The following is a 12,590-nucleotide window of genomic DNA, read 5'->3' on the forward strand; positions in this document are numbered from 1 at the left end:
CAGCCCTGCTTGCTTCATCCATGCACAGGCTCAGTCTGTTCTTGGCATGGACTCCTAGGTGTTTGTTTCTATTAAGCACCACTTGCTGAGCACCAAACAGTTCAGAGAGAGAGACAATCCTGTGGAAAGAACAAGGTGGTTTTGCTAACCTGTCCTGTAAAGCACATCTTTGCCAACATGGCCTGTGAAACACACATGCATATAGACTCCAGATAACTAATGTTACTTCTATAATTAAAACAACATCTTCCCTAAATGGCTATATAAACCTTGTTTATTTTGATTGGACTCCTGTCTCAGAAGACAAGTTATACTACGGTTCGCCAAGAAATACACAGAAATCTCCTCATCACTGTTCTGTGAAAGAAACTAACAAGAAAGTGTAATTTGTCCCTTTGATGTACATACCAAAACTAAATCCACTCACTTTCCTAAAGGTGTGTTTGGCTATAAGATTCAAAGGAGATTTCTAATAATGTCCAGTCACTGAATTGTTTTATTACCTGGTATGTGTATTGCTCTTACACTCAAATGCAAAAGGCATCACTAAGAAACAATATTCAGAAGAGGAGAGAAAAAATGGAGCGTACAAAGAAATAAAGCAGACAATGATTTTCTCCTTGGTAATCCTCCACACCCCCAAAAGATTTTGTAAGATTCAGAGACGAAATACGTTATCAGCAAGGATGCAAGCATTTAACACATTTTTTCTATTTTAGGCAAAGCAATGAGCAAGTACCAGAGAAGTATCCAAAAATGGGGTCACCTAAGGTAGCAGAAGAATAAAAGCTTACAGAGATTGCATGAGCTGTAGATTTGAGTTCTTCCTTAAGTTCTTAAATCTTTCTTTCATCGGTCTTGAAAAACAACAAAACACCAAGAGCTTAAAGTATTTACATTAGGATTTTTAGATGTGCCTTGTTAGAATAGTTATAAGGAGCAATGCAATACTTAAACACACACAACTATTAGAAAAAATTACCTACAGAGAACTAAAATAGTCTCAAACATATTTAAGATTTTTTTTTTGAAGACTTTATTACTCATCTACTCCCACAAAAAGTCTTAGCAAAAAGCTCTAGGTGATAAAACATGAAAAACTAAAGCAGGTTACTGAGCAAGCTTGAATTGCACTGCATGGGACCCATGTCATTTAAGACTGACTACATAAAAAAGGTATGGAATTGGTTTTTTGCAGTACTAACTCTCTCACTGTAATTTTTGCATAAGTTTTGCTGAAGTTAAACCTAATATAAATCTTAGTTTATTTAAAAAAAAGTTGCTGCTAGCAATAGGAGTCTAATCTTGAACTACTGAAACATCAGATATTTTCTGAAAGGCCTTTTGTTCAAAGAAGAAAACTACCTGACTCTGTCCCAGGGTGACCAAAGTGAAGGGTACTGACCTGTCTCATTCTGAAATTCTCTTCAGTTGACTTAGGGGATTAATTCTGCCTACCCTGATACCAAGACAAGTCACCCAATCCCAGCAACATGGCCCTGAAGTGAAATTGTAGTTCCAATGAAGTCACTGCATATTTCCCACTGATTTCCCCTTATCTTCAACCATATTTTCAGCTGTGGGAAACACGCTCCCTATTTTTAAAAAAGCATACTCTATTGCCTCCCTTGCTTCCTTTGAGCAAGTTCAAATTTACAGACAAATGATAGCATCTTCTGAGAAACTCATACCATGATTTAAAAAAAAACAGAAAAAAATTAGCTGAGTTCCCTCAGGAATACTGGGAAATACAGCTACAATATGGCTACAAAAATCTTATAGCATATGTGCATGATGGGTCGGGACATCATTTCAACAGTTTTGAGCATCAATTATTCTTTGATTAACATTATTAACAAAAATCTACTATGACTATAATATTAACAGTCAATTATTCCTTACCTACACTTTAAAACCCTCCTGGCACAGTCATTATATGGCAGCTGTTGAACAGAGTAATGCAGCAGCCTTTTCTTAAAGCAAGATGCTTATTTCACTTCAAATGTAAATAAACTCATGTCTCCTGCTGCCATGTAAAATGAGCTGCTCATAAGTAAATGATTCTGTACCTTCCTAGTGAAGCAGCAAATAGCTCTCTGTTCTCCACTCCTGATCACCAAAATCTATTTCCTGCCTAACTCCAGTGCAGACTGACAGCTAATTCTGCTAGCAAACCAAGCTCCCAATAACACAATAATTGCTGTTTCCTTTAACAATCACCATTTTCAGAACACCAACACAGAGGGCTTGCATGTTTTCCTCTCTCATGCCCCCACTTCCAAGCAGAACAACAAATGTGATCACAGCTATTATATATTCCAGCTAAATGACAATCGTTTAGCAGTAACAAAAATACATTTCATTTGTCATAATACTTTGATAATTCTTACACACTTTCTGTGCAAATGTTGTCTGCCTCTTACTCCAGTATGGATGTAAAAATTAGCATTTACTGAACATCATTACATAGTAATTCAACAAATAAAAATGTTGACCCAGTCTCATTTCCGAGCCATCTCTCACCAGCTGAAAGATCAGTTCTTTCCCCTTTTCAACCTACATTTTTTTCTGCAATGTTTCAAAGAATGATGGAAGCTACTGAAATGTTTCTATTTACCATAATAATGCAATTCTCTTACTTTAGGGATTTTCTTCAGTAAACAATCTCAGATGACCAGCATTAAGATGAAGAGCTAAACTATCATAAAGACCACAGACTTATGTCGAATTTGATTCTGTGATTATCTGTAATCTGTGCTCACCTCCCTCTATAGAGTGAATTGCACTCAATAGAAGGGATAATTCTAAAGGAGACAATACAACATAAAGCCTTATCCTGCCATGAACTAAAGTGGCAGCCTTTTTTTCAATTTAGTCAATGAGGCTTAGTATACCCAAAAGAAAGAACCATGCTAAACATTTTCCTACAGTCTGCACAAGCACAGTACCAAGCATTTTCCTAAATCTGAAATTTAAAAATCCCATTTCTTTACATGACAAAGAGCAGCAACTTTTCTTTGCAATTAACACTTGTCTATCAAAAGACCCATTCTTAAAGATGACCTTACACGGAAGACAACTAGCTGTCACTTCTTGTCCCTTTTTCTAGTTCAAACTTTTCATTCTCCAGGAAGCAGCAGTTCTACTTACTTTACTGATTTTTTTTTTTTTCCCTAGAGGTTTATAGAAGTTCAGCAGGATGGCAGATATATCATTCAAATAAAAAGTTACTGAGGAATTCTTTTAATTAAAAGTATTTATGTTTTCAACAGAATAGGAAGTTGGGAAAAGTAATCCTTTAGAGTTTTGACATTTCTGTTTTCCAGTAATTAATAAAGTAGGTCCATAATCTGCTGGTAACAGCTCCAAATAAATGCCCAGTGAAAAAAGCAAACCAAAATAAATGAAACACGCAAACAAAAACCCAAATAAAGCACACACCCACCCACCACAAAAACCAATACCAAAGCCAAAAGAAAAACAAATGCCCCCCAAACCCCCAAGGTAAATCAAACAAAAATCTGGAAAAATGTACTTCCAAAGCACATGCTGATCAAAGCTTCACACTCCCTTCTTATGTGTGTGCATCAAATTCATCTATCAATCTTTAAGAAAAAGCAACACATCTCGCTATTTTGTCCTCTGCTGGCTGTTTCTGAGATTCAATCACATCGATTCATTCTCTGTTCTTGCAAAATAAAGAGACTGAGAACCGAGAATGGTGCTTATTTTCAGTGTCTGTTCTCTTAACCAAGACTAACATCAATTGCGCTAACACCTACTTAGGAGCAAAAAAAACTGCAACGAATTTAACATCGTCTAGGTGGTGAGGGCAATTACACACACAGAGGACAGAAAAAGTAATCACTTGACCAGTATTTGCTGTATGTATACGCCACATTTTAAGTTAATGGTTCAGAGCAAAATATGAAAGCAAGCCTCACTTTCTTGGCATACTTCAATCTTTTAGAACTAAAATGACTTCACAAAGTAACACACACAACCAGCCAACCAGTAGTAAACACGTGTGTTTGCTGGCTTTAAAACTCTACCTGCCAAACCAACAGCCAACTGATTTCCTTGGCGTAAACTTGACATTTCCAACCCGGGACATTACCCAATACGGGCACTGTAAACCCTTTCCTAAATGATGTAATCACACTGCTGCTGCTATAGTTCTGGTTGACTTGCAGTTTCCATTACAGTAAATCCTTGCTACATATTCCAAGAGGTTTTACAACTTTTTTTCCCCTTTAAAGTTACTCCCCACATTGAAACTTGCCATATAAGACAACAACAGGCATATTTTCCTTACACCTCAAAATAATATGTGTATCAAAAAAGGGGGGAAATGGAGTTAGTGCTTTTCTGAATATCTACAGTTCCATTCTTAAAACGGTGAGGACACCGATAACATTTGGTTTTGAATTCTGCAAATCAAGAATATAAAAAAAAAAATTAAAGGGACAAGTGATTAGCATCCTTTCATCTCTCAGTACTTCTATAGCAAAAAAAAAAGAGAAAGAATAGACTGAGGCTCAGGCCTCAAAACTTGTCTTGCAGCAAGCAGGCTCAAGGCACTAAGGCAACTGCATGATCAGTACTGAAATGTTCCATTTTAAATAGCTATTAGGAATGGCTGTTGTACATATCCATGCAAACATCTTTCATAAAGAATTCACTATGCATTATAGCAACACGATCCTATTTACACAATAAGTTGTTGTTCCAGTCCATCAAGTACACAAGGAATTTTAATGCATGCTAAAAAAAAATCAATTAGGAAATGATCATCTGATTAAACAGGCACATCACACAATTCAATTCTTTCAAACATATTCATAAATCCAAGCCTTCAAACTTTGCTGAAAACTTTCAAAACCTATAAGCAAATATTTCAAGTATATGATTTTTAATGTTAATGAAATTCATCACAAAATAAAATACTGCATGCTAGTATCATGAAAAAGCAACACTACTGATGGGAAAAAAGCCCTTTATTTTGATCGGTATTCTGAGGTCTTTTTATTTTTAGCAAAAATGACTTTACAAAGCAGCAGAAGGCTTTCCTATAGCCCACAGCACTAAAGCACAAAAACACTTTGAGAGGGCAATCAAACCAAATCCAGAAATAACTGATCATGGCATCATCACCTGCTTGACTGAGGTCCAAAAAGGGTGTGAGGCAAAAAAGAAGTTAAATGAAAAGCAAATTATTGTCTTTATAATCAGATCTTATTACTCAGATAGTACTTCACTCATAGTGAAATATATTGCAAAATCAAGCCTGAAGTTTTCAGGTGCTAGCTATACCTGCATATTAGGATTTTCAATTTTGACATCATATCTTTCTAATTCCAAGTGATATCTATGATATTAGAAACTGCAAGTTAAATCTGAAATACTATTTTTCTGCTTTCTGGTTTTACATACATTTCCTGGGTAAGAACTGCTAATAATCCTAAAATTACATTCACCCCATGCAAACCAGGAGAGAGGGTTCACCAGATTATGAGATAGCAGTATTAAGATTAACATGCAAGAATAGCATTTTAAAGCCTTGTTGTGACTTGTGTTTCAATCATAAAGACTAACAACATAGGCACAGGCCATCTTGCTCACAGCTTTCTCTTGCCTTCTTCCCCCCTCTCCCACTGAAGGTGAATGGGAAAGAAACAAAATCCCAAATTTCCTAAAAATACAAAAATCTCTAAGGAATTAATTCGCCATATTAATGCATACTGACAAGAGATATGTCAAGTCTGCTATCCTATAAATTAAGCATATGACTCTTTTAGTATCACCTTCCTTTCTCATACCTTCCTCTTTATATAGGTGTCAAATCAGTCCAAATGTTTTATATACTTATTTGACTCACACTGAGTTAACTGGACATGCCCTTAAAATCTTACAAAATGCTGCAGCACTCTTCAAACTGCTTAGCACTTTGTCTCAAGAGGCTTCACATGACAAATCTGTATCTCTGTTGTCAACTTTCAGAGAAGAAAGTGAAAATCTCAGGTTACCATTACCTTCATCACAATTTACCTGCCTTTCCTATATGGCTATTTATATATCTAGACCCCTTTATCTATCTTTACCTATATTAGTGCAAAGAGATTGCCTGGATTTCAAATTGTGCCCCTTATGTAAGGCTCAGTGTGCTGTGCTGGGGCTTAAACACTTAGGAGATCTGCTTTCTCTCTTCAGTCCTTTGCAGTCATGTCACAGAACGTATCCCATACCTTCCATAATCACTTCAACATCCTGCAATTTCCACAAAGAATTTTAAGAAAACCTGGGCGTTTATTTGCACCTTCATGTTTGGTAGCAAGCATGCCTAGACCAAACAGCAGTTGTAAGAGAATGTCTGCAGCACTTCATAGATACCCCTTTTACAACTGCTTAGCAGGCTATGTTTGACACCCATGCTGCAGATACATAGGCTGACTGCACCTGATAACATTTCATCTTTTTCATCCTCTTTCATCTTTCACTGCTTATGCCAGCAGCCTCCCTTCCTGCGAGAGAGCTCTTCCACCTCTGGGCTGCAGGCTGGAACACACTACTCTCTGCTGCAATATGACACAGACCAGCTAAGTACATCTTATTATCCTATCTTCAATTATCTTCAATTCTACCACTTCCATTAATTTTAGCTCAATCTTTAGGGTGTTGTTTTTCATCTTTATTTCTTCATTTGCAGCATCCTGCAGCAGAGCCTGCAAGCTGAAATCTGTCAAGTCCCATAGTTCTAACCTCAAGCCACAACACTTGCTGACAAAGAGCCAGACTTAACATTTCAAGGTCTTCTTCAAAATTCAAAAATCTTCACAGTTTAACAAAAAGCCTTCTTGTTTCATCCAAGGAAACAGAGTTGACACCCTCAGCTATCTTTGGGCAACAGCAAACTATAACTTAAAATAAGAACAACCTCTCCCATTGATGCTTCCCACCCTTCCTACAGTGTGGCACTTCCACCCTCATAATCCATCTACTCAATGCTATCTCTGCACAATACTTAAATCTGAGCACGGTACACGTTTAAGGCCCAGTATTTTCTAACCAATCGAGTTTCTGTAAGTGCCTTGCGCTTTTGATAAATTCAGTGTGACACTGTAAAGCAGTCCAATTTCCAGAAAGTGCTGAGATTCATCTTCTGAAACTTCTGGCAATATTATATATTTTATATATCTATGATATCTAAAGTAGATACGTGCTACACAGTTTTAACAAGCATAGCTAGGCTCTCCTTATTTAATATTCATGTCACAGGAGTAAAAATCCAGCCAGGAATCAAACTGTGGCATCCTGTGCCAAAGACAACTTACCACTCAGCTGGTAAGTTGGCAATTCAATTTACAAACCTGCATTCCTGCATTTTAATCCTTTGTAGAAAGGTGGTAATATATGAGCAATATGAAAAGAACTGGATTCAGATCATTAGAGGTTCACAAACCAAACACACAAAGCTTTGGAGGCTGTCCAAAACAAAATCATGCCTAGGTGGTGATGTCCGTTCAATAAAAATTCAATGTCATAATTATCCTGTCCCTTTTTCCCCAAAGAGCTCTGGTGCTCGGGCCGGCGCTGCCGCTCAGCCACTTAGAGCAGCGCTGCGAGGAGACGGATGGGGCCGGCAGCCAATGGCGCTGCCAGGTCACTGCCTGCTGACGGGTAATTTACAATTACCAAGCAATTAGCAAATGCACTGCAAATTCAACACTCATCTCCGCGTAACACAGAATAACTCATTTTTAAATTAAAAATGTGTTTTAATAACTTCACTTTGGCTACAGCTACGCGGAGAAAAATAAAGCCTCCTTTATTCAATTTCTCCTCCCTTTTGCAACTGACAAAATGCTCTGCTGTCTGAATCTAGCAACCAAATATATTGTTTGGCATTTCTAAACTAAACAATCTCTTCCTTACCAGTAAGTATCTATTTAACAATGAAAAGAATAAAAATTAAGACTTGTGCTAATGATACTAGAATATATTTGAAACTGTTATTTAATTAACTGCCTGATTAACATCTTGTCCTGCTGGATAGGTGATAACAAGAATTGGCCAGGCACCTATCTGCCAGGAGTCCAAAATTTTCTTTTCTTTTCTATATTTAACAATAAATGACATAAAAAAAAAGCTAATCTCTGACTGGTCAGTTGCATAAAACAAATGTTCTTTCCCATAAATGATCAAGTTACTGTTGTGCTCACGAGGCGGTGTAGAGCTCTCACTGCCTACACTCACATCCCTAATTAAAAAAAAAAAAATTAGCAAAACATTAACTTCTTAACCTCGGTTTATCTCTCCCCCTTGAAAACTGCTGTATTTTCCTTAGTATATGGTATGCATATTGAGATCGACCTTCTTAAAAAGGGTAGGAAAATAGCTGAGACAAGAGGTCTCTATCAGCAGTGAAATCCAAGTAGATAAAAAGGAGATTCTTACCTTTCTATATACTCTGATATATTAAAAAAAAAAATCCTGACCTTAAAGAGATGGTAAAAGAAAAAAAAAAAAAAACATAGGAAAAGCTACAGACTCCTACCAAAATGAGGGGAAAAAAGAAAACCAACCACCACCACAACAAACAGCTGATATAAATATGTAACACTTTTGTATGTGCTGGACTACAGTAGCCTTGATGTACTGATGTCAGCTCTAAGTTTTCATCTTACATTTAAATGTAAGCCAGAGAGAAAGAGAACATAAAAACCACCAAAAAAACCAAAAACAAAATAGCAACAACAGCAAAGAAAAGAACCAAAAAATATGCAAGGCTAAGTGGTGTCGACTGGAAAAAAAAGAAAATTCATGGCATTTGACATACTTCTCTCTCTCCAGAAAGATACCAGCAAAAACTAAATCCTTTTCGAACTGTAAGGGATTTCACAAAACAATCACACTGTGAACATAATTTATTTAGTTTTAAAACAGTCTTTCATCCTCGTTCTGCACAAGAAATCCTTATTTCTGGGGTTTTTCTCTTGCACCCTCTGTATTACCGCAGTGTCAGAAGGGAAGAGAAAGAGAGGAGGGAAACCAAAGCAACCCAGAAAAATCCTCCACAAACCTGTTGCTGTGGATACTGCATTCCTCCCATGGCTGCTGGGGCTCGGCCCTGCATTCCCACGGGATAGCGCTGGGGGCCGGGAGGGCCGTAGGACTGCCCGGGGTAGGGGCTGCTCTGCTGTGCCTGAGAGTGAGGGTTATTGCCCATGCCGTACAGCTGCGGCCTCTTCATCACCATCGGATCCATCGGACTGCCCTGTTGGCAAATACAAGCAAAGGAATATTTAAGACATGCAAAGAAAAAGGTCAGAATCGTCATGCTCACTGCGGGGAAATTAGACACGTGTTTTCTCAATGCTTTATACATCAAATATTGACTTGACATACAAACTGGCAAAGTACCATACCCTGGTTCTCTGATTAATTAGATGAGGCTCTGAATAGTGAGTTTGGGACTTCTATTCCATTTAAAACAATGAAAAAAAAAATTTTTGCACTACAACTTGAGGCTGTTTGTTACGTATACAGACAGAAAGCAGAAAAACTGCCCAAAAAATTTCAGCTTAAGAAGTAATTAAATATACTGCTGCAAACTGATTAGCATCACTGATGTTAGCGTTAAAACAAAAATAAAACCATAAAAATGTATAAAGAGAGACACAAACAGTGGACAAGCCACTTAACCTTGAGAAAATGTCTGTTCTCCTACATTGAAAAAAAAGAGAAAGTGGAAAGAAAAGAAAGTTTCCAAGAAGTGCAGTGCATACAGAACACTGTATTTCAGCATTTTCCTATTGCTAGCGTGCACACTAATAAGTTTCCAGATCAAAAAGCAAGTCATAACCCACATATTACATGAAAGTATATTTGCCTCCTTAACAGACCTCAGAAAATCAAACTGCAACCAGTGATGGAGGGGGAAGGGAGGTAAGGGAGGGAAGCTTTATTTTTAGACTTTTTGGCAGCACTTACCAAACCCTGTAACAGTTTCAGGACAGGTGTCAACCATTGTGTAGTATTACTCTCATGTTTTATTACTGAGGACTAGCTGAACCAGAAAAAATACCATACTTCATCAAGTGCAGCCCTGTATTGTTAATATGACATCCATTTTTTAATTCCTGAGTGCTAGTTAGATTCATGGAAGAATGGGGGGGGGAAGCTTTCAAAAAGCCTCTCACAATCATGTCTTCATAAAAGTGAAACATACCCCCCTTCTACTCCCCCCCCCCCAAAGACCTATTAATTCACCCAGCCAGCCCACCCCCCTCCCCGCCCCCCAACAGGAGCAGGATTCCCTCCTGCAGCACATTTTGTACATGTTTTCCTGCAGCATACTGCTGCCCAGTTTCCTTTTAAAACCTCCTATGTAATACGGCTTCTTCAAGTCCTTTCTGGCTATTACATTCTGATGTAATAGTTATTATGACAATAACTAACATTTCCCACTCCCATCCACGTTTCTTCTCATCACTGATGTTTGTACTACTAACACACTACTTTCTTTGTTCCTATCAAAAATATGTCCTTTCCAAAGTCGTCACTGCTTAATGAACTATTATTCCTTCTTTACTGCAAATAAAATCCACCAAACCTCTTTTTTTTCACTCTTTTTTTTTTTTTTCGCTCTCTCCACTACTACCAATACCAATTTTCCAGGAACGTCCCCCAAAACTAATACAGTATTCTGAATATGGGCACACTACACCTGAGGAGATGGAAATTATAACCTCCTCCTCACATGACACCTCCATTCACTTCAGAAGAGGACCACCCTTTTTTTGCTACCATAGCAAATTGCACATTCACTTCTAATTTTGGGTATTACTCAGCTATTTTCCCTTTATTATTTGCCTGCTCCGTGGCCAGATTAGAAGTTTCTATTTTTTGCCACTAAATGTCCCTGGGTAATTTACTATTTATATTTCATACTGTTCAAAATCAATGGTTCCTCAACCACTTCAGATCACCTGATCCACAACAACATTCTCAATTTTTTCTTTTTTTAGGGGCATCATGCATTCTTCACCACAGTTTCAATTAAAAACACAAAGGCTAAGCAGATGAACTATAGATTCCTTCTTACAGTGTCCCAGGGGACAACTTACATTTCCTCCTATAGACCACAATACTTCATCTATGTTTATTTCTGTGTTTTAATGTTCATTCTGTGCATCGTGCATCACCCGTCATATTCATCTTCTCAAATACAAATCCTTGTTCAAAGCGAGTCTTGAATTTCCTCCATGAGATTCCCATGAAGCCAAACAGCACTGCTCATTGCCACCATCTTCTGTTTCAGGGTGTAATTTCCAGGTCTCCATCTCCAATAACAACATTTACTCAAATTCAAGTTTAATTAATTTTGAGTGTAGTATTTTCTTTCCTGCATCCATTCTTAAATATAAACAATGCAGATAGCTACACAGCTAAAAGAGTATGACATTTTCCATTAGTAAGACTACTTTCAGGTGCATATAAACTTTGCCAAACTTCAAGCATTTAGGCTGAAATTTTCCAGGGCATATGTATGCTTGAGGCTGAAATTCTCTGGAAAACTCAGCAGAAAACGTTCAGCTATGTCTTAGAATGAGGTCACAGAAAAATATATGGTTTATGTTCTCACATAAAACACTTGAAAATACCTCTTGAATACCATGCTTTGAGGCAGAGAATTTTAATTTCCCAGGGTGACACTGGACATTTGTGAAAGGCAAGGCATGTACCCCTGTCAGAGAGAGCACCTGAATGTCACCAGACTGAGAGCAAAGGAGGAATAAACAGGAGCACATGAGGGACAGGGCAAGGCTTCTTCGGAGTTACAAAGTGTATGGAGGCTGCCTTGAATGTGCCGGACACAGAGAGAGGGACAAGGAGTTAAAAAAGCAGTGGAGACAGAAGTGAGGCAGAAAGAGTTGAAGGGAAGAGGAGGAAACAAGGTCAGGAGGTGACATGGATACAGGCCAAAGAGTCTGTCCTCTGGACTAGTGACCTCCAAGCAGCGGAGCTTCTGTGTGTGTGTTGGGAGAGTGAGCCTCAGTGCCACTTCCTTCTCACCAGCCTGCCATCATTGCACTTCTCCATGTTCTCTCCAGTGAGCTGCTCCTCTTTCCCTGAGGTGATATCCCTCCAATTCAGAAAGGTGGAGGGATGAAGAGCCTCAGATACTGCTGTAAATCCAGTCACCAGAGGCTGCAGTGTCTCACACAAAACTGGAATTGAGGAAGCTGTGGTCACTGGGTAGCAAGGGACCTGGAGATGCTCAGAACTTACTGTGAACACTGCAAGTCAAGCACCCGGACCAAGGACTGGAGATACTTGAATATGAGAGAGCTAGACTGAGAGAGAGCAGTAACTGTGCCTGGGAAAATTACTGGGACAAGCCACAGGGACCCACCCTAGCTGTCAGTGCTGCCTGTTCCTCCTGCCTCCAAAGCTCTTAGGGAAAGAACAGTAGAGTGCTCTACGATCTCTAGGGTTGGAGAAGACGGACTCAGTGAGGAAACATTTCTCAGCCTACGCACTGGTCAGTCCTTATGGGGGGTGGCAAGTCACCACTGCTATTACTGACT

At 38.4% G+C, this 12,590-nt stretch overlaps 1 protein-coding gene across 8 annotated transcripts in view; it reads right to left on the reverse strand.

Annotated features, from left to right (window-relative positions):
• ARID1B (AT-rich interaction domain 1B) overlaps window positions 1-12,590 on the reverse strand; it is a 327,188-nt gene that overhangs the window by 285,254 nt on the left and 29,344 nt on the right. For all 8 annotated transcript variants that reach the window (XM_082276898.1, XM_082276895.1, XM_082276894.1 and 5 more), the window contains one exon: window positions 9,080-9,274. In XM_082276898.1, coding sequence (XP_082133024.1) covers window positions 9,080-9,274 — 195 coding nt within the window. The remainder of the gene's footprint in view (window positions 1-9,079; window positions 9,275-12,590) is intronic.

This window comes from Coloeus monedula (assembly GCF_965178545.1).
Source record: "Coloeus monedula genome assembly, chromosome: 2".
Classification (NCBI taxonomy): Eukaryota; Metazoa; Chordata; class Aves; order Passeriformes; family Corvidae; genus Coloeus; species Coloeus monedula.